The 26,349-nt window shown below is 47.6% G+C and overlaps 1 protein-coding gene across 2 annotated transcripts in view; it reads left to right on the top strand.

Moving 5' to 3' along the window:
* The window catches only part of LOC116979198 (ligand of Numb protein X 2-like), an 87,622-nt gene that overhangs the window by 40,204 nt on the left and 21,069 nt on the right, over positions 1-26,349 (top strand). For both annotated transcript variants that reach the window (XM_033030760.1, XM_033030759.1), the window contains 2 exons: positions 10,714-11,185; positions 21,295-21,485. In XM_033030760.1, coding sequence (XP_032886651.1) covers positions 10,788-11,185; positions 21,295-21,485 — 589 coding nt within the window. In that variant the 5' untranslated portion in view covers positions 10,714-10,787. The remainder of the gene's footprint in view (positions 1-10,713; positions 11,186-21,294; positions 21,486-26,349) is intronic.

The raw sequence follows: 26,349 nt of genomic DNA, 5'->3' as shown, positions 1-26,349 counted from the left end.
TGTAAATATGCCAAGTTGCTGGAGTTACTAATTAGTGTTTAGGTTTCGGTTCTTATTGTCACGTGTACCGAGGTGCAATGAAAGGTTAATTTTGCATGCTGTCATATCAGACAATACTGCACATTTAAATACAATCAAGGCATACTCGAGTACAATAGGTAGAACAAGGGTGAAGTTATGAGTACAGAATGTGATTCTCAGCATTGTAGCCCAACAGATCGAGGTCTGAAGAAGGGTCCCAACCTGAAACGTCACCCATTCCTTCTCTCCAGAGAGGCTGCCTGTCCTGCTGAGTTACTCCAGCATTTTGTGTCTCGATCGAGAGACAAAGTCCAATGTCCGCAATGGGGTAGAGGTGAATCGGACAGTACCCTAGATTATGGAAGGACCGTTCAGAAGACTGATAACAGAGGGGAAGAAGCTCTTCCTGATTCTGGTGGTGTGCGCCTCTGTTTCTTCTGTCCGATGGGAGCAGGGAGAAGGAAGGCTCTATCAGGTGCTGGTGATGCCACATGTGGAATATTGTGAGCAATTTTGGGCATCATATCTGAGGAAGGATGTGCTGGCTCTGGAGAGGGTCCAGAGGAGGTTTACACGAATGATCCCAGGAATGAGTGGGTTAACCTATGATGAGCGTTTGTCGACACTGGGCCTGTACTCCCTGGAGTTTAGAAGAATGAGGGGGGAACTCATTGAAACATACAGAATAGTGAAAGGCCTGTACAGAGAGGATGTGGAGAGGATGATTCCACTAGTGGGAGAGTTTAGGACTAGAGATCATAGCCTCAGATTTAAAGGATGTTCTTTTAGGAAGGGGATGAGAAGGAATTTCTTTAATCAGAGGGTGGTGAATCTGTGGAATTAATTGCCACAGAAGGCCGTGGAGGCCAAGTCAGTGGATATTTTTAAGGCAGAGATGGATAGATTTTTGATTAGTACGGGTGTCAGAGGTTATGGGGAGAAGGCAGGAGAATGGGGTTAGGAGGGAGAGATTGATGAGCCATGATTGAATGGCGGAGTTGACTTGATGCGCTGAATGGCCTAATTCTACTACTATCACTTATGATCTTATATGGAATGGCGTGGATGGGACCAGTCTTTGATTATGTTTTCTGTGTTCCTGAGGGAATGCGTTAGCTGGATTTCACCCAAGGCTGACGTCAGGTGACTTTGATGCTGGCCTTTATGTCATCTATTTCTTTGCATACAATTCTTCTCCCCGCCTCCTGTGTGCTGAGAGGACTCTGGTTCTGTGAATTTGCATCAGAACCTGGACTGATTGCTTGCTAATAAATGACATGGTCGATGCCAACATCCTCGATAAAGACCCACACCACCCTGGCAAAGCTGTCCTCCCATCGGGCAGAAGGTGCAAGGAGTCTGAAAACCATGACCACCAAGTTCAAGAACAGCTTCTTCCCACCAACCATCAGGCTCTTGTGAACACCACAAAAACACCAACTAAACTATGAACTCTCTAGATTCGCCAAGGAGTTTGGGCCTGTACTCGCTGGAGTTTAGGCGGATGAGGGGAGGATCTCATGGAAACTTACCAAACAGTGAAAGGCCTGGATCGAGCGGAGGTGGAGAGGATGTTTCCACTAGTGGGAGAGTCTAGGACCAGAGGGTTCAGCCTCAGAATAAAAGGACATACCTTTAGAAAGGAGATAAGAGAGGAATCTCTTCAGTCAGAGGGTGGTGAATCTGTGGAATTCATTGCCACAGACGGCTGTGGAGACCAAGACAGTAGGTATTTTTAAGGCGGAGATTGACAGGTTCTTGATTAGTATGGGTGTCAAAGGTTACGGAGAGAATGGGTTTGAGAGGGAAAGATAGATCAGGCATGATTAAATGGCGGAGTGGACTCGATGACCTATGCTCCTATGACCTATGAACTTATTTTGCACGAGTATAGGGTTTTAAATTTATTGATCTTTGTTGTTTATTGTGCTATGTGTGTTTACAGGCCTGTTATGCTGATGTAAGGAAGAATTTCCTTACAATACAATAGACAATAGGTGCAGGAGTAGGCCATTCGGCCCTTCGAGCCAGCATCGCCATTCAATGTGATCACGGCTGATCATCCCCAATCAGTACCCCGTTCCTGCCTTCTCCCCATATCCCCTGACTCCGCTATTTTTAAGAGCCCTATCTAGCTCTCTCTTGAAAGCATCCAGAGAACCGGCCTCCATCGCCCTCTGAGGCAGAGAATTCCACACACTTCTTATTCATTGGACTCTCGGCTTGTTTTACACACATCTTACCAAGCAGCTATTTTTAGTGGCAGTTTACATAAAATGGAGATTTATTATCAGTAACCACAGCCATGGTTGTTGCCGTCAAGATGCAGGATTCCAGCAGCTGGTTGAAAAGCCATGTACGTATCTGTGCTTTTTGTCCCCTCAGTTTATAATGGTGCAGACAAATTGTCTTTCAATGAACCACAGTAAACATGAAGGAAGGAATGTAGACACAACTCCAGGCTTGTTCTAAGATGGGGGTGCTTAGATCAAAGAATTTTGATATATTGTTTGTATCTTCTGCTTCTTCTTGCCAATGAAACTTAAACCAAAGGAATAGTTAGATCTCAAGCCGGGTGTTGACCAGCCAGGTTGTTGTCTCAGTTGGCGTCAATGTCTGCCGGGCCCTGAGCTCCATTTGGTGGGTGGTAGAGCGGGCACCCAGAGATGACATGGTTGGGCTCTGGCGGAGCCCCCATCTCCACACACTGGCATTGAAACGCCCAACTCCAGTAACAAGTCTGTTGAGCTTCACCCACGCTCCTCTGGGGAGGTCAGACCCTGGACAGCTTTTATCTGGTGAAGAGATGTAGCTGTGTAGTGGAGATGAGGTTGCCTTCCACTCCTGTGACCACTTGGTGGCTATCCAGTGTGCTTTTGTCTCAGTTGGCTGGATGGATGCTAGGAGTTGTTTTCCATGTGGTGATGTGTGAATATTGATTTCTCTAATTTCTCTAAATTCAGGTAACCCTTGCATTCCCTCTCTCTCCGTCCCTCCCCGTCCTGCTAGTATCACTGTTTGTATCCCTTCGTGATCACCTCCTCCACTGCCTCCTCTACCGCTGTGCCACCGTGTGACTTTGTACACTGCATTGGACTGAAAGCACATCCTGACTTACATACAGGATGTTTGTCTCACTGTTCTGGATGTCTGTCTCACTTGCTGGCCTCTTTCTTTAAAAAACAAGAGAACCAATTATTTTGGAAATTGTCATGTGCTTTTAGCGCCAGGTACATGTTGTTCTTGCCTTGCACTGTGATGCAGGGCAGGTGAGTCCATGTAAAGGTGGGGAGGTTGGAGGAGTGGTTAATATAGTCGAACATTTGACAGCAGGAGTTGTGGAGGACTTGGATATCTGTGTGTGGTGTGGGTAAGGACTGCGAATGTGCTCTATTTTGAGTTAGCTACTGTTTTATTATCGCCCGATAACTTCTGTTCAAACTAAGTTGTCAACCAGCTCGCCCTCGTCAATTAGTTACCACAAGGTGTATGTGTTTGCATTTGAATTGAATGGTTCAGGCCTCCGTAAGGTACTGATCAAAGTCCACATCATTGACTTACTGCCACAAATTTAATACTGCCACGGTAACTAGGAAACCTAAATTCAACATTAAATCACAAAACCACAAAACTACCAGAACTTTCTAATGTAAATTGCTCAGGCACTGTTTATTAGACAATAGACAACAGGTGCAGGAGTAGGCCATTCGGCCCTTCGAGCCAGCACCGCCATTCAATGTGATCATGGCTGATCATCCCCAATCAGTAACCCGTTCCTGCCTTCTACCCATATCCCCATATCCCCTGACTCCGCTATTTTTAAGAGCCCTATCGAGCTCTCTCTTGAAAGCATCCAGAGAACCTGCCTCCACTGCCCTCTGAGGCAGAGAATTCCACAGACTTACAACTCTCTGTGAGAAAAAGTGTTTCCTCGTCTCCGTTCTAAATGGCTTACTCCTTATTCTTAAACTGTGGCCCCCTGGTTCTGGACTCCCCCAACATCGGGAACATGTTTCCTGCCTCTAGCGTGTCCAAACCCTTAACAACCTTGGCTCGATTGTATAAGGCTCGATTGTAATCATGTGTTGTCTTTCCGCTGACTGGTTAGCACGCAACAAAAGCTTTTCACTGTAACTCGGTACACGTGACAATAAACTAAACTGAGCTAAATGCCCGGGTACGGTGGCGCAGTGGTAGAGTAGCTGCCAGATCCGGGTTCGATCCTGACTGCGGGTGCTGTCTGTACGGAGTTTGTACGTTCCCCCCTGTGACCCTGTGGGTTTTCTCCAGGTGCTCCGGTTTCCTCCCACACTCCAAAGACGTGCAGGTTTGTAGGTTAATTGGCTTCTGTAACTTGTATGTGGCAATGAATCCCTAGTGTGTAGGATAGTGCTTGTGTACGGGGTGATCATGGGTCGGCGCGGACCTGGTAGGCAGAAGGTCCTGTTCCTGCGTTGTATCTCTCAGGTTTAAATAGCAGACACAAAGTTCCGGAGTAACTCAGCGGGACAGGCAGCATTTCTGGAGAAAACGGATAAGACACAAAATGGTGGACAAAGCGCTAACATCCTTGATTTCACACCCCTCCCCTCCCCTCCTTATCTGACACCCATTTGTCTTCTTATCATCTCTAGCCTTTGTCCCTCATGCCCCTGTCCCATTTTGGAAACCTGAACGGAAACCTCTGGAGACTTTGCGCCCCACCCAAGGTTTCCGTGCGGTTCCCGGAGGTTTTTGTCAGTCTCCCTACCTGCTTCCACTACCTGCAACCTCCGGCAACCACCCGCAACCTCCGGGAACCGCACGGAAACCTTGGGTGGGGAGCAAAGTCTCCAGAGGTTTCCGTTCAGGTTTCCTAAGTGGGACAGGGGCTTAACTCCACCCATGTGCCCACCCCCCCCCCCCCCCCCCCCCCCCTTCCATCACTGCCAGGCTTTGCCCCGCTCCCACCTCTATTTGCATCGTCATCCCCCCCTACTACAATCAAACTGAAGAAGGATCCTGACTGGAACCATTGTCCATTCATTCCCTCTACAGAGGCTGCCTGACCCACTGAGTTTCTGAGCGTTTGACAGCACTGGGCCTGTACTCGCTGGAGAATGAGGGGGGACCTCATTGAAACGTACAGAATAGAGAAGGCTTGGATAAAGTGGATGTGGAGAGGATGTTTCCACTAGTGGCAGAGTCTAGGACTAGAGCCTCAGACGTTCTTTTAGGAAGGAGATGAGGAGGAATTTCTTTAGTCTGAGGCTGGTGAATCTGTTGAATTCTTTGCCACGGAAGGCTGTGGAGGCCAAGTCAGTGGATATATTCAAGGCGGAGATAGATAGATCCATGATTAGTACGGGTGTCAAAAGTTGTGGGGAGAAGGCAGGAAAATGGGGTTGGGAGGGAGAGATAGATCGCCATGATTGAATGGTGGAGTAGACTTGATGGGCTGAATGGCCTAATTCTCCTCCTATAACTTTATGAGCTTTCCACTGACTGGTTAGCACACAACATTTGGGCCAACGGGGAATAGGGAGAACAGGATCACGTACAGGCAGATGAGATCGGTTTACCTTGGCATCATGTTCAGCACAAACATTGTGGGCCGAAGGGCCTGTTCCTGTACTGCACGGTTCTGTGGAGTTTATCTTGAACTAAACATTATTCCCTTATCCTATATCTGTACACTGTGGACAGCTTGATTATGATCATGTCTAGTCTTTTCACTGACTGGATAGAATGCAAACGACAGGTTTGCACTGTACCTCAGTACACATGTTAATAATAAACTTGACTAAACTAAAGGGCATGTGGATATGGACAATGAATAAATAACTAATTAAGATGAACCTTGAATAACTACAGATGCTGGATACAAAATGCTGAAATACCTCAGCGCTCCAGGCAGCATCTCTGGAGAGGAATACGTGACGTTTCGAGTCGAGGCCCTTCTTCAGACTCCGTGCTGTCGTATTCGGATAAACTGAAGTATGGTTTTTTTTTAAATAAAGCTAGCTTTAAAATTTCAAGGCATGAGAGGGCTAGTAATTCTCTTCAGAAAATGTTTGGAGATTTTATAGCTGGCTGAAAAACGCTGGAGTATCTCGGCGGGTCAGGCAGCACCCCCAGAGATCCTGGACAGGTGATGTTTCGGGTCTGGACCCTTCTTCTTCAGATGGGAACATCACCCATCCATGTTCTCCAGAGATGCTGCCTGACCCGCTGAGTTACTCCAGTACTTTCTGTCTTAGTTCTATATAGATGGTGCACCACAGGTCTGGGCGGACTGAGCGGAGGTGTTCAGCGAAACGAGCGATTGTGGTGTTGTTCATTTACCTTGAAATTAGGTCATTTTAAGCTGTAACGAAGAGAGTGGAAATCAGCAGGTTTGCCAGACTCGTTCAAGTTACCAGTGAAGGGGCTGTCCCACTGCGGCGACCTAATTGGCGAGTTTAGGAGAGTTTGAAAAAATGTCATGTTGAAGACCTCCTTTGACCTCCTTCGACTATGTTGAAGACCAGCTTCCACTAGCTTTGACTAGCTACGACTAACTTCGGGAAAATTGGACACCAAATAGTGGAGAGTGAAGACGACCTCCTTCGATCTCCTTCGACCTCCCTTCGACTATGATGAAGAATATCTACGACTACCATTGACTACCATGGACGACAGATGGCACAATGGGCTAAGTGTTCGGCTGGCAACCGGAAGGTAGCCGGTTCGAATCCCGCTTGGAGTGCATACTGTCGTTGTGTCCTTGGGCAAGACACTTCACCCACCTTTGCCTGTGTGTGAATGTGTGTGAGTGATTGGTGGTGGTCGGAGGGGCCGTAGGCGCAGATTGGCAGCCACGCTTCCATCAGTCTGCCCCAGGGCAGCTGTGGCTACAGAAGTAGCTTACCACCACCGAGTGTGACTGAGGAGTGAATGAATAATGCGATGTAAAGCGCCTTGAGTATTAGAAAGGCGCTATATAAATCCCATCCATTATTATTATTATTACCCTCGATTACCTACGACTAACATGCCGACCTACTACGACTAAACCTACGAGTAAAAATTATCGATTTTTTTCCATGGCGATCCTTTTTTACTCGCAGGCATTTTTGAACATGTTGAAAAATACGCTGCGACCTAGCTGAGGCCTCGAGTACGCGGAGACCACTCTCGAGCATGAAGGAGAGTTACAAAGACCTCCTACGACCTTGTGTCGACCATGCTACGAGTATGAGTCGAGGGCAAACTCACCAGAACTCGCCAGAACTCGTGGATTAGGTCGCCTAAGTGGGACAGCCCCTTAACTCCAGCTTTGTTAAGTCTAGACCAGCAACCTGAAGTGTGATCTACTAAACCACATGAAACAAGTTTTCAGAAGCTGCACAAGCTGAAAGTCTGTATTAAGAAAGCTGTGTTCAAGAGAAAGTTAGATTTAGCTCAAGAGTCAAGAGTCATGTGTCCCAGATAGAACAATGAAATTCTTACTTGCTGCAGCACAACAGAATATGTAAGCATAGCATGATATGACAAACGAGAGAGAGAAAAGAAAATCTCAGTGTGTGTATATATACACATACTCAAAAACCAAACAAAACAGTGCAACAATGATAATAATAGTCTATTGTAGTTCAGAGCCTATATGAGGTTGTCGTGTTTAATAGCATGATGGCTGGAGGGAAGAAGCTGTTCCTGAACCTGGACATTACAGTCTTCAGGCTTTACCTTCTTCCCGATGGCAGTGGTGATATGAGTGTGTGGCCAGGATGGTGTGGGTCTCTGATGATTCTGGCTGCCTTTTTGAGGCAGTGACTCCGGTAAATCCCTTCGACGGTGGGGAGGTCAGAGCCGGTGATGGACTGGGCAGTGGTTGCAACTTTCTGTAGTCTTTTCCGCTCCTGGACGTTCAAGTTGCCGAACCAGGCCACGATGCAACCAGTCAATATGCTCTCTACCGTGCACCTGTAGAAGCTCTTAGGGCTAACGGAATCAAGGATTATGGGGGAAAAAGCAGGAACGGGGCACTGATTTTGGATGATCAGCCATGATCATATTGAATGGCGTTGCTGGCTCGAAGGGCGGAACGACCTACTCCTGCACCTATTTTCTGTTTCAACGTTAACTCCTCAGCAGGTCAGGCAGCATCTATGGAACGAGAAACAGATTAAGAATCCTATAATTAGTATTTTGTGTCAAAGGCCCTTAATGAGTTGTGATGAAAAATCTTTGACGCAAGTCTGGCGAAGAGGTCTCGACCCGAAATGTCATCTATTCCTTTTCTCCAGAGATGCTGCCTGACCCGTTGAGTTACGCCAGTTCTTTGCGTCTAATCTTTTGACACAATACGCAAATTCTATGGAAGCGAGGAACTGCAGATGACGGTTTACCAAGGAAAGACACAAAGTACTGGAGTAACTCAGCGGGTCAGGCAGCATCTCTGGAGAACATGGATTGCCGACGTTTTGGGTCGGGGCCCTTCTTCAGATTCTATATCATGGAACAAAGGAGGTGGTGGGGGGGAGGGGGGGTGCAAGTTAGAGGGGGGCATGTGTGAGGTACTGTGGAGGGATGTTAGGGGTTTGGAGGGGAGGAAGGGGGTGAGTGGGTGGTAGGAGAAGAAACATGGTTTGAATAGGGGGAAGGCATGCAAATTCTGTTTCTCCTTTCACAGATGCTGCCGATCGCTCAACTCTTAACTTTCCTTTCCGCCTGCAAATCTACCTCCATTTCCAAGCGTTCTATTGATATTTTCTTTCCACAATGATGAGAACTATATTCTGCGCTCTGTGTCTGCCTCTTTGTTCCACCAATTGGACTTGAGTTTGACTTGATTGCATTTCTGATTTGATGCGGAACAAAGCTTCTCATTGTTTCTCGCTGCAATAATAAACTTCAACCGAAACCTGACCATTTCAAGTGTGTGCATTTATTTATTTGTTTAACTGATGGTTTGTCGATGGCGCTGTTGGGTTCCGCAGTAAATATTTGTTTGTTTTGTTTATTGTCACACATAGAATTTAGAAGATTGAGGGGGGATCTTATAGAAACTTACAAAATTCTTAAGGGGTTGGACAGGCTAGATGCAGGAAGATTGTTCCCGATGTTGGGGAAGTCCAGAACAAGGGGTCACAGCTTAAGGATAAGGGGGAAATCTTTTAGGACCGAGATGAGGAAAACTTTTTTCACACAGAGAGCGGTGAATCTCTGGAATTCTCTCTCGCAGAAGGTAGTTGAGGCCAGTTCATTGGTTATATTTAAGAGGGAGTTAGATGTGGCCCTTGTGGCTAAAGGGATCAGGGGGTATGGAGAGAAGGCAGGTACAGGATACTGAGTTGGATGATCAGCCATGATCATATTGAATGGCGGTGCAGGCTCGAAGGGCCGAATGGCCTACTCCTGCACCTATTTTCTATGTTTCTATGTACCGAGGTACAGTAAAAAGACTTTTGTTCGATGCTAACTGGTCAGCGGAAAGACAATACATACTTACAATCGGGCCATTTGAAGCGTACAGATACACGATGAAGGCATTTATCTTTATTTATTTATATTATTATTTTTATTAGAAACAATTGTACAAGAATAAAACATTCGGCATTTAAAATTATACAATTATTGTACAGCTTTAATTTTAACCTTTTAACCTGAAAATGAGAGAGGCATTAACATTCAGTGCAAAGTAAAGCCAGTAGAGTCTGATCAAAGATAGTCCGAGGGTCACCAAAGAGGTAGATAGTCGTTGTGGTAGGATGGTTCAGTTGCCCGATAACAGCTGGGAAGAAACTGCCCCTGAATCTGGAGGTGTGCGTTTTCACACTTCTGTACCTTTTTGCCCGATGGGAGAAGGGAGAAGAGGGAGTGGCCAGGATGCGACTTGTCCTTGATTATGCTGCTGGCCTTGCCGAGGCAGCGTGAGGTGGAGATGGAGTCAATGGAAGGGAGGTTGGTTTGTGTGATGGTCTGGGCTGCGTCCACAATTCTCTGCAATTTCTTGTGGTCTTGGATGGGGTTGTGATGAGGTGTCTGATGGGTTCAGTCGACTGATAACAGCTTGATTCAAAAAGGCACAACAGAGGATGTACTTCCTACGGCAGCTGAGGAAGCACAATCTGCCACAGGCAATGATGGTCCAATTCTACACGGCCATCGTAAAGTCTGTTCTCACCTTCTCCATCATGGTCTGGTTGGGCTCGGCCACCAAGCACGACACCCGGAGGCTGCAGCGAATCGTCCGATCAGCTGAGAAGGTTATTGGCTGCAACCTTCCCACCATTGATGAACTGTACACTGCAAGGGCCATGAAGCGAGCGGGCAAGATCATCTCTGACCCCTCTCACCCTGGCCACAAACTCTTTGAATCACTTCCCTCTGGAAGGCGACTCCGGACTGTCAAAGCTGCCACAACCAGACATAAAAACAGTTTTTATCCACGAGTAGTTGCTCTACTCAACAGCCAAAAATCTGTAGCCTCCCTTTGATCTGGTATTTTGTTGGTTCACATGCTTGATCAATGGTGTTTTATCATTAATGTTTTATTATTATTAATGTTTTGTGTTTTCTGAGTCATTCGTAACTGTATGTCATGTTGTTACTTGTGGGCGGAGCACCAAGGCAAATTCCTTGTATGTGAATACTTGGCCAATAAACGTACTTATTTACTTATTCATGTCTGATTCGTGTATTAATGTTGATCTTGTTTTCCCTCTGCAGTGCGTATTGGCCGCTGGTTGGCGTAAAGTAGCGAAGCAGGAAGAGTGAGCGTGTGGTGTGCGGCAGGCCGGCCCATGGACACCATGAATGAGCAGAGTGTTGGAGATGCGGGCTCCAGTGTGAGTGAGCTGTGCTACGAGTGTGGCCAGGCCCACATGGTGCTGGAGAACCACCTTTACGACTACAAGGACGAGGTGGATGACGAGCTGGTTTGTCACATCTGCCTGCAGCCCCTCCTGCAGCCGCTCGACACGCCCTGCCAGCACACCTTCTGCTTCAAGTGCCTGGAGAACTTCCTGCAGGAGCAGGACTTCTGCCCCATGGACCGCAAGAGGCTGCACTTCCAGCACTGCCGTCGCTCCAGCCTCCTGGTGCGCAACCTCCTCGACAAGCTGCCCGTCCACTGCCCCTTCCGGCCCGACTGTGACATGGTGGTGCAGCGATGTGAGCTCGACCCACACCTACACAACAGGTGAGTGTACGTGTGTGTGTGAGTGAGTGTGTGAGTGTGGGTGTGTACGTGTGTGTGTGTGTGTGCGAGTTAGAGGGTGTGTACGTGTGTGTGTGTGAGTGTGTGTGTGAGTGTGGGTGTGTGTGTGCGAGTTAGTGGGTGTGTGTGCACGAGTTAGTGGGTGTGTGTACGTGAGTGTGTGTACGTGAGTGTTTGTGTGGGTGGGTGTGTGGGTGGGTGTGTGAGTGTATGTGTGTGCATGAGTGGTGTGCGTGAGTGGTGTGAATGCATGGGTGCGTGAGTGGTGTGCGTGAGTGCGTGGGTGCGTATGCGTGGGTGTGTACGTGGGTGTGTGCGTGAGTGGGTGGGTGTGTGCATGAGTGGGTGTGTGCGTGTGCACGTGTGTGTGTGTGAGCGTGTGCATGTGTGAATGCGCGTACATGTGTCATAGAGTGTATCAGGCACAAAAGGCTGGCGTAACTAGGGGTGGCACAGTGGCGCAGCGGTAGAGTTACTGCCTTACTGTGCCAGAGTTCCAGGTTCGATCCTGACTACGGGCACAGAGTTTGTACGTTCTCCCCGTGACCTGTGTGGATTTCCTCCCACACTCCAAAGAAGTACAGGTTTGTAGGTTAATTAGCTTGGTGTAAATGCAAAATTGTTTCTAGTGTGTGTGTGGGATAGTGTTAATGTGCGGGGATCGCTGGTCGGTGCAGTCTTGCTGGGCCGAAGGGCCTGTTTCCACGCTGTATCTCTAAGCTTAACTAAACTAAGTGGGCTCGGCAACATCTCTGGAGAACATGGATAGGTGATGTTTCGGGTCAGGGGCCCTTCTTCAGACTGTGTATGATGAGAGGTTGCCGTGTTCTTTTTTGTAGGTTAATTGGCTTGGTACAAAAATGTAAAATTGTCCCTAGTGTGTGTGTGTGTGTGTAGGGTAGTGTTGCGGTGCGGGGATCGCTGGTCAGTGCGGACTCGGTGGGCCGAAGGGCCTGTTTCTGCGCTGTATTGCTAACCCTAAACTAATCTAATCTAAGCCAGGGACACAGCTGAGACGTTGAGCGTGTCTCCCTGACCCATGGCCCAGGGAGAACAGAAACATGAGGCAAGATTCTTGCTCCTGATTGCCACTGGAATATTGGCAAGAGGATGTCAGATGGAGATTCTTGCAGCAGTAGTGGACCGTGTGGTCATTTGTGCTGTCAACATGAATGTCGTGACCTAGCGATTGATTGAGGCACTGAATGAGCAGTGGTGGCCAAGATATTCCTCCTGCTGTACTTCGTAGCCGCTTTAAATTTTTATTTTAGCTCTTTAGTTTTAGAGATTCAGCGCGGAAACAGGCCCTTCGGCTCATCGAGTCCGCACTGACCGACGATCCCCGCACACGAACACTATCCCACACACACTCGGGACAATTTACACACACACACACCAAGCCAATTAACCTACAAGCCCGCATGTCTTTGGAGTGCTGGAGGAAACAGACGATCTCGGAGAAAACCCACGCAGGTCACGGGGAGAACGTACAGGCAGCACCCGCGGTCAGGTTCGAACCCGGGTCTCCGGCGCTGCAAGGCAGAAACTCTACCGCTGAGCAACCGTAGCCGCCCAAAATGCTTCTTACATTTTGTCGCGGTTTTGATTGCTGCCTTTTGAAATTTCCTTTTGCGTCATTGCTGAGAGTCACAGCGATCTGAAGCTACAATAAACAGTGTTTGAAAGGTCTTGTACTCAAACGGATATGAAGAAAGGTTATGCATAAGGCTAACGATAAACAGCCTGCCCATAGACAATAAACAATAGGTGCAGGAGTAGGCCATTTGGCCCTTCGAGCCAGCACCGCCATTCAATGTGATCATGGCTGATCATCCCCAATCAGTACCCCGTTCCTGCCTTCACCCCATATCCCCTGACTCCGCTATTTTTAACAGCCCTATCTAGCTCTCTCTTGAAAGCATCCAGAGAACCTGCCTCCACCACCCTCTGAGGCAGAGAATTCCACAGACTCACCACTCTCTGTGAGAAAAAGTGTTTCCTCGTCTCCGTTCTAAATGGCTTACTCCTTATTCTTAAACTGTGGCCCCTGGTTCTGGACTCCCCCAGCATCGGGAACATGTTTCCTGCCTCGAGCGTGTCCAAGCCCTTAACAATCTTCTACACTACACTACACTACGCCCCTACACTAAGATAGACACAAAGTGCTGGAGTAACTCAGCGGGTCAGGCAGCATCTCTGGAGAAAAGGAATATGTGATGTTCGAGTCTGAAGAAGGGTATCGACCATAAACATATTCCTTCACCCCTGAGATGCTGCCAGATCCACTGTTATTTTGTGGATAGATAAAAATGCTGGAGAAACTCAGCGGGTGAGGCAGCATCTATGGAGCGAAGGAATAGGTGACGTTTCGGGTCGAGACCCTTCAGACTGATTATTCTGTATTTTGTGCCTATCTTCAGTGTAAACCAGCATCTGCATTTCCTTCCTTACATTAAGTTAATTTGCTTTTAGTTTTAGAGACACTCTGTACTCCATCCACTAGTTCCATCTTATACACTAGGGGTAATTTACAGAAGCCAATTAACCTACAAACCCGCATGTCTTTGAAGTGTGCGAGGAAACCGGAGCACCCGGAGAAAACCCACGTGGGTCACGGGGAGAACATGCAAACTCTGTACAGACAGCACCCGTGGACAGGATCGAACCGGGGGTCTCTGGCGCTGCAAGGCCGCAACTCTACCGCTGTGCCGCCATGCCGCCCTGTGTATTTCCCAGGCAGTCGCTATTCTGTTATGTCGTAAATTCACAAGTTCACAGGTACTAAGAGTAGTATTAGGCCATTCGGCCCATTGAGTCTACATTCACTCATGGCTGATCTCTGCCTCCTAATCCCATTTTCCTGCCTTCTCCCCATCACCCTTGACACCCGTTCTAATCAAGAATTTGCCTTCAAAATATCCACTGACTTGGCCTCCATAGCTCTCTGTGGCAATGAGTTCCACAGATTAACTACCCTCTGACTAAAGAGGTTCCTACTCCCCTCCTGTCTAGAAGAGCGCCCTTTAATTCTGAAGCTGTGACCTCTGGCCCTTGACTTTCCCATCTGTGGAAACATCCTCTCCACATCCACTCTATGCCCTTTCATCATTCTGTAAGTTTCAATGAGGTCCCCCCTCAACTTTCTAAACTCCAGCGAGTACCTGTCAAACGCTCATCATATGTTAACCCACTCATTCCTGGGATCATTTTTGTAAATCTCCTCTGGACCCTCTCCGGAGCCAACACACCCTTCCTCCGATATGGGGCCCAGATTTGCTCACAGTGCTCCAAATGCTGCCTGACCAGTGCCTTGTAGCCAGGGGCAAGGTTTCAGATGGATTGTTGGCAATTAGCACGGAGCACCTTCAAATATCCAAGCCATATTATTTATCTTGGATGTTTTACCTTGAAGCTTGTCCAAATATAGGCTTCGCTGGCTCCTGTCTCCCCTCGCCGCAGAACGGCACGGTGGCGCAGCGGTAGAGTTGCTGCCTTGCAACGCTTGCAGCACAGGAGACCCAGGTTCGATCCCGACTATGGGTGCTGTCTGTACGGAGTTTGTATGTTCTCCCCGTTAGTTCCTTAACTAACTTTTTTAGTTCTTCGGTTTCCTCCCAGACTCCAAAGACGTACAGGTTTTGCTAAAAACCTATTCTTTATTTGTAGGAAGGAACTGCAGATGCTGGTTTAGACCGAAGATAGACACAAAATGCTGGAGTAACTCAGCGGGTCAGGCAGCATTTCTGGAGGAAAGGAATAGGCGAGACCCTTCTTCAGACTCCTATGCTGCCCGACCCATTGAATTACTCTAGCAACTTGAGTCTTTCTTTAAAGTAAGATGGAGATTGTTTTTGTTCCAACAGCAGTGAGAACCACAAACAATAATATCATAGCTAGTTCCTCCCAGTGTGGGCTGGCTCTGGAGACCTGTATTGAGCTTCCCCTCCTCCTCTCCCTGTCTCTCTCCCCTCCCCTCCCCCTCGCCACTCCCCCTCCCCCACCCCCTATCATCTCTCCCTTCTCCCCTCCCCCTCTCCCTGTCCCTCTCGCCACCCCCCTCCCCCATCCCTATCAATGGAAGCTGCAGTGCCTGCATTGTGCTACACAGAGCCTTGCACATCACAACAGCAGGAATGTAATGCTGCTGCTTTACAAGGCGTTGGTCAGGCCACATTTGGAGTATTGTGAGCTGTTTTGGGCCCCATGTCTGATGAAGGATGTGCTGGCTTTGGAGAGGGTCCGGAGGAGGTTTACGAGAATGATCCCAGGAATGAGTGGGTTAGCATATGGTTAACCTTTCGACGGCACTGGGCCTGGACTCGCTGGAGTTTAGATGGATGAGGGAGGACCTCATTGAGATTTACCGAATAATGAAATGCCAGGATAAAGTGGATGTGGAGAAGATGTTTCCACTAGTGGGAGAGTCTACGACCAGAGAGCACAGCCTCGATATAAAAGGATGTACCTTTAGAAAAGAGATGGGCACAAAATGGTGGAGTAACTCAGCATCTCTGGAGAAAAGGAATGGAAGAAGGGTCTCGACCCGAAACGTCACCCATTCCCCCTCTCCAGAGATGCTGCCTGTCCTGCTGAGTTACTCCAGCTGTTTGTGTCTATCTCCGGTTTAAAGGAGGAATGTCATGAGCCAGAGGGTGGTGAATCTGTGGAATACATTGCCACCGATGGCTGTGGAGGCCAAGACGCCGGGTATTTTTAATGCGGACATTGATAGATTTTTGTTTAGTAGGGGCATCAAAGTTTTATGGGGAGTAGGCAGAAGAATGTGAGTAGGGTTGCCAACTGTCCCGTATTAGCCGGGACATCCCATATTTTGGACTAAATTGGTTTGTCCCGTACGGGACCGCCCTTGTCCCGTATTTGGCCGCTACTATTTGGGTCAAGGGGACTGTCGGGTCAGAGCGCCACGTCCGGCCCCGCCTCACCCGTCCCGACGTAGTGCAGCCCATGGAGTGCAGCAGCAGCAGCGCCTAGCCCGTGGCCTCGTCGGTCGGCAGCCCGGCCAGCTGTCCGACCTTCGGACCTTAGCTTACCGCTGACACCACCTCCTTCTCATGGCCGATCATCGGTTCATGAGTTAGATGGGGTGCCGGACTTTGCGCGCGACGTCGCGCGGCCCGGGCCAAAACTCCTCAGCTGGCCCGCCGGCTGGGCTTTGTGTGCAGTCCAGCACCCGGGCCAACTCATCATTCACCCAGCCACGGCCGAGTCGGTCAACGAATTGCCGTCGGGAATTTGCCCCGTATTTTGACCTCTTGTCCCTTATTTGGGAGTGAGAAAGTTGGCAACCCTAGTTGTGAGGGAAAGATAGATCAGCCATGATTGAATGGCAGAGTAGATGGGCCGAATGGCCTAATTCTGTTCCTATAACCTATGACCGATATGTTGAACTCTCGGATGCTGGTTGATTTTTGTGAGGCCATCTGGTAAAGACAGCCGTTTGTTGACGTGACTTGAGATGGCAGATAAATCATGAGCTGAGAGCATCTTGCTGAGGTTAGAAACATATTTGTCTCTGTTACCCTGTGGTGCATTGGCCAAACCAGTATACACCTGGCAATGTGATGAGTGTGTAGACTGACCAGCACTTTGTAAAGAAATCCTAACGATGTACCCCTAACCGGGGTATCTTGCACTGTAAGGCAGCAACTCTACCGCTGCGCCACCGTGCCGGTAGCAAAGGCTTCAAGCAACTGGGTGCTTTTTAAATGAAATAATAATAATAATAATGGATGGGATTTATATGGCGCCTTTCTAATACTCAAGGCGCTTTACATCGCATTATTCATTCACTCCTCAGTCACACTCGGTGGTGGTAAGCTACTTCTGTAGCCACAGCTGCCCTGGGGCAGACTGACGGAAGCGTGGCTGCCAATCTGCGCCTACGGCCCCTCCGACCACCACCAATCACTCTCACACAGTCACACACATTCACACACAGGCAAAGGTGGGTGAAGTGTCTTGCCCAAGGACACAACGACAGTATGCACTCCAAGCGGGATTCGAAATAGGATAATCTCAATTGTTCAGGGGCTCAGCTAATTGATATCCTTGGCATGAATGGGTGCCGCCGGCAGTTTGGCATTGGTTTCTATTCTTAGAAACAGAAAATAGGTGCAGGAGTAGGCCATTCAGCCCTTCGAGCCAGCACCACCATTCAGTATGATCATGGCTGATCATCCAAAATCAGTACCCCGTTCCTGCTTTCTCCCCATATCCCTTGATTCCGTTAGCCCTCAGAGCTACATCTACTAACTCTCTCTTGAAAATGTCCTGTGAATTGGCCTCCACTGCCTTCCGTGGCAGAGAATTCCACAGATTCAAAACTCCCTGTGTGAAGAAGTTTTTCCTCATCTCAGTCCTAAATGGCCAACCCCTTATTCTTAAACTGTGACCCCTGGTTCTGGACTCTCCCAACATCGGGAACATTTTTCCTGCATCTAGCCTGTCCAATCCCTTAATCTCTTTATGGGGTTTGTACTGGTGAAGGCATTGTGAGAGAGAAATCTCCCATCTCAATCCATGGCAAAGGAGTTACATTCAGCCCCACACCATAACATGAATGAATCCTAGTTCTTAACGCATCTGATGCTACGCATTTTCTTTTGATGCTACCGTAACAATTTCAAATCATCTCTCAGTGCAGAGCTGGTCCATAGAGAATAGAACAAGACTGAAAAGGCAAAAAAAATAAATTGTATTCTTAATGGATTTGTGATAATAGTTTTGAGTTTGAGTTTAGATTATTGTCATTTTATTGTCATGAAAGTAAGCATGCAGGTACACCAGGCAGTGAAGAAAGCGATTGGCATGTTGGCCTTCATAACGAGAAGAGTTGAGTATAGGAGCAAAGAGGTCCTTCTGCAGTTGTACAGGGCCCTAGTGAGACCACACCTGGAGTATTGTGTGCAGTTTTGGTCCCCTAATTTGAGGAAGGACATTCTTGCTATTGAGGGAGTGCAACGTAGGTTAACAAGGTTAATTCCCGGGATGGCGGGAATGTCATATACTGAGAGAATGGAGCAGCTGGGCTTGTACACTCTGGAGTTTAGAAGGAAGAGAGGGGATCTTATTGAAACATAAGATTATTAAGGGTTTGGACACGCTAGAGGCAGGAAACATGTTCCCATTGTTGGGGAAATCCCGAACCAGGGGCGACAGTTTAAGAATAAGGGGTAAGCCATTTAGAACGGAGATGAGGAAACACTTTTTCACACAGAGAGTTGCGAGTCTGTGGAATTCTCTGCCTCTCAGAGGGCCGGTTCTCTGGATACTTTCAAGAGAGAGTTAGATAGTGCTCTTAAAGATAGCGGAGCCAGGGGATAAGGGGAGAAGGCAGGAACGGGGTACTGATTGGGGATGATCAGCCATGATCACATTGCATGGCGGTGCTGGCTCGAAGGGCCGAATGGCGTACTCCTGCACCTATTGTCTATTGTCTATTGTCACCTTCACAGTGAGAAGCTTTATTTTTGCGTGCTATCCAGTCAGCGGAAAGACTATATATGATTACGGTTAAACCATCCACAATGCACAGATACAGGACAAAGGTATAGAGTGAATAATATTTAGTGCCTGAATGGAGAATTCCACGGGGATTATCATGAATGGGTCACAAAAAGACCACTGGAGGGGAAAGAATATCAGAACCTTTTAAAAGAGTAACCTTATATCTGGTCTGAGGCTATGCATTAACAAAACGTTTTTACTGCATATTACACAAGTTGATTTGTTCCATTGTAATTCTCTTGGATTAGATTAGTAAGGGAGTCAAAAGTTATGGGGAGAAGGCAGGAGAATGGGGTTGAGAGGGAAAGATAGAAACATAGAAAATAGGTGCAGGAGTAGGCCATTTTAGCCAGCACCGCCATTCAATATGATTATGGATGATCATCTAGAATCAGTACCCCGTTCCTGCTTTCTCCCCATATCCCTTGATTCCGTTATCAGCTGGTCAGCCATGATCGAATGGCGGAGTAAACTTGATGGGCCGAATGGCCTAAATCTGCTCCTATGTCTTATGATCTTCTGATGCTATAATCAACATCACCTGTCCATGTTCTCCAGAGGGTGGTGGGCACAGGGAACGAGCTGCCAGAGGTGGTAGTTGATGCAGGTATTGTAACAGCATTCAAAGAGCACTTGGATAGGTAAGGTTTCGAGCGATTATGGGCCAAATGTGGGCAGGTAGGACTAGGGTCAGCATGGGCAAGGTGGGCCGAAGGGCCTGTTTGCACTCTGTATCTCTAAACTAAATTAAATTAAACTAAATGCCTTGTCCAACAAAGCTTAAAAAAACAGATTCGATGAAACAACCTGTTTGTTTTGTTAGACTTTGTACGGAGTTTCGCTGTCATGTTTTCTTTCAACAAGAAAAGTAATTATTTGGCCCTGATAAATGAGTAAGTGCAAAATTATTATTTTTCTTGGAGCACGTTTTAAAACATGGAATCTGAGAGTTGATTGATTGAAAGACACAGCATGGAAACAGGCCCTTCGGCCCACCGAGTCCGCGCCGACCATCGATCAACTGCCCACACGAGTTCCATGGTTAGTTTTAGGGTGGCACAGTGGCGCAGCAGGTAGAGCCGCTGCCTCACAGCCCCAGAGACCCAGGTTCAATCCTGACCTTGGTTGCTGTCTGTGTGGAGTTTGCACACGAGGTCATAAGTGATAAGAGTAAAATTAGGCCATTCGGCCCATCAAGTCTACTCCACCATCCAATCATGGCTGATCTATCTCTCCCTCCTAACCCTATTCTCCTGCCTTCTCCCCATAACCTCTGACACCAGTACTAAACAAGAATCTATCTATTTATCTCTGCTTTAAAAATACCCCATGACTGGGCCTCCACAGCCTTCTGTGGCATTCCTGTGATCATGTGGGTCTCCTCCGGATGCTCCGGTTTTGTCCCTCCTGCCAAAGACGTGTGGGATTGTGGGTTAATCGGCCCTCTGTAAGTTGCCCCCGAGTGTGCAGGTAGTGGATGGGAAAGCGGGATAACATAGAACTAGTGTGAACGGGTCGGCATGGACATTTTGGGCTGAAGGCCTGTTTCCGCCCTGTATCTGCAAACTATAAGTCCTGATGACAGCTTTTAGTAATGTGGATGGGGGCCTGGCGCGGAGTGACATTTTCAGAAGCCCTCGCAGAAACAAGATTTGAACACTGGAGACTCTGAACTAATAATATTTGTTTTTCAAATTTCACACATGAAGTTTTGTTTTGATTGAAAGTCTCTCTGTTTATTTATAATAAGCAGTTAATAGGACATTTTATACCACTGGGACAGGCCCTTCGAACCAACAATGTCTGCACTGAACTTGAAGCCAAGTTAAACGAATCTCCTCCGCCTGCTCGTGATCCATATCCCTCCATTCCCTGCATATCCATGTGCTCATCTGAAAGCCTCTTAAACACCACTCTCATATCTGCCTGCCATCATTCCTGGCGGTGTGTTCAAGGCACTCAATAGACAATAGGTGTAGGAGTAGGCCATTCGGCCCTTCGAGCCAGCACCGCCATTCAATGTGATCATGGCTGATCATCCCCAATCAGTACCCCGTTCCTGCCTTCTCCCCATATCCCCTGACTCGGGGGTGGGGAACCTGCGGCCTTCTAGGCCATTAAGTGCGGCCTTTTGAATGAATCCAAATTTTGTAGAACAAATCCTTATATCTTTATTAATATGTCTTTGTTTGTCTTTTACTATTTTTATTTTAATCTTAAAATGAACGTATTTAAAATACTAAAGAGTAAAAGAAAATTTAACAAAATAATCCTCCCTGACCGATGGCCACAATTGAAACATTAGTAAGTCATGAGGGCTATTTGAACAAAATAATGTACATTTTGATGTATATCTAATTGAAGTTTCTTGGATGCGGCCTTGTTAGATTACAGCTAACTTAATGCGGCCTGCCAACATGAAAAGGTTCCCCACCCCTGCCCTGACTTTATCCCTTTCCACTTAAAGCTGTGCCCTCTAGTCTTTGACATTTCCACGCTGGGGCCATAAGGTTCGGAGGGTGAACCCTGCTGAAATATCGGTAATGAATTTTCATTTCTTGTAGATGTGTCGGTCTGACGAAGTATCGGGCTAAGATTGAGAACAAGCGGCAGCCGAGCGTGAAGGGAACGCAACAGAGCGCGGCTGAGGACACGACGTCAGCACCAGAGGAGTCCACCGCAGCGGAGGCTTCACTCCAAGCAGCTGAGCCCGGGCTTGTCAACCCCGCCTTCGAAGAAGACCAAGACGAAGACGGTAAGAAGTGCTTCTGGAACATTGCGAGTAGGCCCTGCCTGGGAAATATGGCCCATTGTTAAGTTTAGTGTACTGCAGAGATGCAGCGCGGAAACAGGCCCTTCGGCCCTCCGAGTCCAAGTCTGAAGAAGGGTCTCGACCCGAAACGTCACCCATTCCTTCTCTCCAGAGATTCTGCTGCCTTGTCCCGCTGAGTTACTCCAGCTTTTTGTGTCTATCTTCGGTGTAAACCAGCATCTGCAGTTCCTTCCTACACGAGACAGGCTGCTGTGATGACAGGATATAATAGGGCCTCGAAAGACTCGGGCTGCTGCAACTTCAAATTACATCCCTTGAGTTTAACTCCATTTCCAAAACTGCTGGCCATTAATCTCCTCACTGTCCTGCCCTTCCCCCACCCCCCCAATAAACCTTGTTTCATGAGGGTCAGAATACTTTATTTACTTTCCTGGATCATGTATCCCCAAAGCCCAAGGATATTTCCTGCTCAACAACTTACTTTGTGAAAACTCGACTGACTCACTCCCCTGAGGACCAGGGTCTGTCTGAAGATAGACACAAAATGCTGGGACTGGCAGACGCTGGAAGGAGCGGCAGGCAATGCTGCGGCAAGCTGGGGGTTTGAAAAGCCTTTGAAAGCCAGTCACGGAAAGTCTTCAGCATTCAGGGTTCTGGGCTGATGGCTGATTAAGAGAACGTTTTTTTGTAAACCAGCATTCGCAGTTCCTTATGCATTTGTCAGCTGGATAGCAGTGGGTGTCATTGTTATGAAATGGAATATCTCTCCAGTGTCCCATTCACAGGAGGAACCAGGTCAGGGTGTCCTTGGAACATTAGGTGGCCTTTTAAAACCTGCATCTACCATTAAATTCAAAGTGCAGGAGTAACTCAACAGGTCTGGCAGCTTCTCTGGAAGAAATAGATAGGTAACGTTTCAGTTTGAGGTCCATCTTCAGACCTGAAATGTCACCAATTCATGTTCTTCCTGGGTTTCCCCTCTCATCTTACACTTAAATCCTCTGGTTCTTGTTTACGAAAGATCTGCAGATGCTGGAAAAATCGAAGGTAGACAAAAATGCTGGAGAAACTCAGTGAGTGAGGCAGCATCTATGGAGCGAAAGAATAGGTGACGTTTCATGGTCGAGACCCTTCTTCAGACTGGTTCTTGATTCCTTTGCTCTGGGTGAAAGTCTCCCTGTCAATTCCCCTCTTAGACTTTACTTTAGAGATACAGTGCGGAAACAGGCCCTTCGGCCCACCAAAGCCGTGCTGACCAGCGATCACCCCGTACATAGAAACATAGAAAATAGGTGCAGGAGTAGGCCATTCGGCCCTTCGAGCCTGCACCGCCATTCAATATGATCATGGCTGATCATCCAACTCAGTATCCCATCCCTGCCTTCTCTCCATACCCTCTGATCCCTTTAGCCACAAGGGCCACATCTAACTCCCTCTTAAATATAGCCAATGAACTGGCCTCAACTACCTTCTGTGGCAGAGAATTCCACAGATTCACCACTCTCTGTGTAAAAAATGATTTTCTCATCTCGGTCCTAAAAGATTTCCCTCTTATCCTTAAACTGTGACCCCTGGTTCTGGACTTCCCCAACATCGGGAACAATCTTCCTGCATCTAGCCTGTCCAACCCCTTAAGAATGTTGTAAGTTTCTATAAGATGCTCAATCTTCTGAATTCCAGCGTGTACAAGCCGAGTCTATCCAGTCTTTCTTCATATCAAAGTCCTGCCATCCCAGGAATCAGTCTGGTGAACCTTCTCTGTACTCCCCCTATGACAAGAATGTTTTTCCTCAGATTAGGAGACCTAAACTGTACGCAATACTCCAGGTGTGGTCTCACCATGACCCTGTACAACTGCAGTAGAACCTCCCTGCTCCTATACTCAAATCCTTTTGCTATGAATGCTAACATACCATTTGCTTTCTTCACTGCCTGCTGCACCTGCATTCCTACTTTCAATGACTGGTGTACCATGACACCCAGGTCTCGTTGCATCTCCCCTTTTCCTAAATAGTACACTAGCACTATCCTACACACTAGGGACAGTTAACAATGTTATCAACCCATGCGGCCACAGGGAGAACGTACAAATTCCATACAGGCAGCATCCATAGTCAGGATTGAACTCAGATCTCTGGCGCAGTGAGGCAGCAACTCTACCGCTCCGCCACCGTGCCGCACTATGACCTCAAGCGTAGACTTGGCGATTGTTTTGCTAAATACTTACGTTCAGTCTGCTTTGGCCCACCTGATCTCCCGGTTGTCAAACACTTTAACTCCCCCTCCCATTCCCACGCTGACCTTTCTGTCCCGGGCCTCCTCCTCTGTCAGAGTGAGACCAAAATCAAACAGCACCTCATATTTCACTTGGGCAGCTTACAACCCAGCGGTATGAATATTGAATTCTCTAACTTCAAGTAACCCTTGCTTTCCCCCGCTCTCTGCCCCTCCCCCACCGTAATCATCCTACCTGTTTTACTGTTGCTGTCTGTATCCACTCGTTATCACCTTCTCTACAGCCAACAATGTACCATTGTGGGCTCCACCTTTCCTTGATGATTGTTGCTGGCTTTGATTTGCCCTTTTGCATATCTTTCATTCATTTGCTGGTTGTACCTCTTCATATCTCTCGTTTTCCTCTCCCTTAATGCTCAGTCTGAAGAAGAGTCTCGACCCGAAACGTCACCTATTCCTTTTCTCTAGCGATGCTGCCTGACCTGCTGAGTGACTCTAGCACTTTGTGTCTATCTTCAGTGTAAACCAGTGGTGATGATCAGTCTTACTGAATCATTGCATTCCTGCTGCTGAAGGGGCTGCCACAATGCTGCAGGATCTACAGTGACAAATGGCGACATTCTTGCCATAGAGGGAGTACAGAGAAGGTTCACCAGACTGATTCCTGGGATGTCAGTACTTTCATATGAAGAAAGACTGGATAGACTCGGCTTGTACTCGCTAGAATTTAGAAGATTGAGGGGGGATCTTATAGAAAGTTATACAATTCTTAAGGGGTTGGACAGGCTAGATGCAGGAAGATTGTTCCCGATGTTGGGGAAGTCCAGAACAAGGGGTCACAGTTTAAGGATAAGGGGGAAATCTTTTAGGACTGAGATGAGAAAAACATTTTTCACACAGAGAGTGGTGAATCTCTGGAATTCTCTGCCACAGAAAGTAGTTGAGGCCAGTTCATTGGCTATATTTAAGAGGGGGTTAGATGTGGCCCTTGTGGCTAAAGGGATCAGGGGGTATGGAGAGAAGGCAGGTACAGGATACTGAGTTGGATGATCAGCCATGATCATATTGAATGGTGGTGCAGGCTCGAAGGGCCGAATGGCCTACTCCTGCACCTATTTTCTATGTTCAAGTCAACATGGTACCTCAAAAGAACGTCACAAAGTGCTGGGGTAGCTCAGGGACTCAGGCAGCATCTGTGGAGATCATGAATTGGTGACTTTTTTTCAGGTTGGGACCCTTCTTCAGATGTTTTTGGAGGGTTTGGAGAGGGTGGATAGAAAGCTGGAAGAGAGGAGGGGCAGGACAAAATGTGTAAGAAAGAACTGTAGATGCTGGTAAAATTGAAGGTAGACACAAAATGCTGGAGTAACTCAGCGGGGCAGACAGCATCTCTGGAGAGAAGGAATGCGTGACGTTTCGGGTTGAGACCCTTCTTCAGACTGAAGGGTCTCGACCCGAAATGTCACGCATTCCTTCTCTCCAGAGATGCTGCCTGACCCGCTGAGTTACTCCAGCATTCTGTGTCTACCTGGGGGCAGGGCAAAGCTTGGCAGGTAATAGGTTGATACAAGTGGAGGGGTAGACAGATGGTTGGTCAAAGGCCAGGGATGAAAAGACAGAAGGTGTGTGACAAAAGGATTGAAGGGTTGCGAGTTGTGAAGACAGAGGAAGGCACCTCACTTCAAGTCACGGAGTGATACAGCGTGGAAACAGCCCCTTTGGCCCAACTTGCCCTCACCGACCAACATGCCCCGTCTACACTACTCCCACCTGCCTGCATGTGGCCCCATATCCTTCTAAACCTGCCCTATCCATGTAGCTGTCTAAATGGCTCTTAAACGTTGCAATAGTACCTGCCTCAACCACCTCTTCCGGCAGCTCGTTCCATACACCCACCACCCTCTGAGTGAAACAGTTACTCCTCAGGCTCCTATTAAATCTTTTTCCCCTCACAGTAAACCTATGTCCCCCCAGTGACTTTGCCATGTCTGAATTCAATGCCTAGACATGGGCCAAATGCAGGAAGATGGGACTAGTGTAGATGGGAGATATTGTGGATCCCACTGCATTTTTTCCCCTCCATTTAGTCAAGATGAACCTTGCTGGAATTTTAGTGACCAGCAACCACGTTGCTGTGGGTTTTGTGTTGTGTGTAGGGCTGGGAGATTAAATGTAGCATCAGTAAATCCAATGGGTTTCTTCAGAAGCCTTGTGGTAAGTGTTATTAAGGTTATTCCTGTTTTTAATTTGATTTAATGTTTGTTTAATTGAATTTGACTTTGGCAACAGCAACGTTAGTGCAGTATTTGAACTTGTGTCTTTGTTGGCTGGGTATCAGCTCGTCTGCTAACCTTACCACATCATATAACATCCTGCAGATAGACACAAAAAGCTGGAGTAACTCAGCGGGACAGGCAGCATCTTTGGAGAGAAGTAATGGGTGATGTTTCGGGTCGAGACCCTTCTTCATGTCTGACTCAAAAAGTCACCCATTCCTTCTCTCCAGAGATGCTGCCTGTCCCGCTGAGTTACTCCAGCTTTTTCAAAGGTTCAAAGGTTGATTTATTGTCACATACACCTAGATGTAGTGAAATTCTTTTTGCCAATGCAG

The sequence above is a fragment of the Amblyraja radiata genome, chromosome 12 (assembly GCF_010909765.2).
Source record: "Amblyraja radiata isolate CabotCenter1 chromosome 12, sAmbRad1.1.pri, whole genome shotgun sequence".
Lineage (NCBI taxonomy): Eukaryota > Metazoa > Chordata > Chondrichthyes > Rajiformes > Rajidae > Amblyraja > Amblyraja radiata.
The sequence above is the reverse complement of the archived record's forward strand: the minus strand, read 5'-3'. Positions and strand labels throughout refer to the sequence as shown.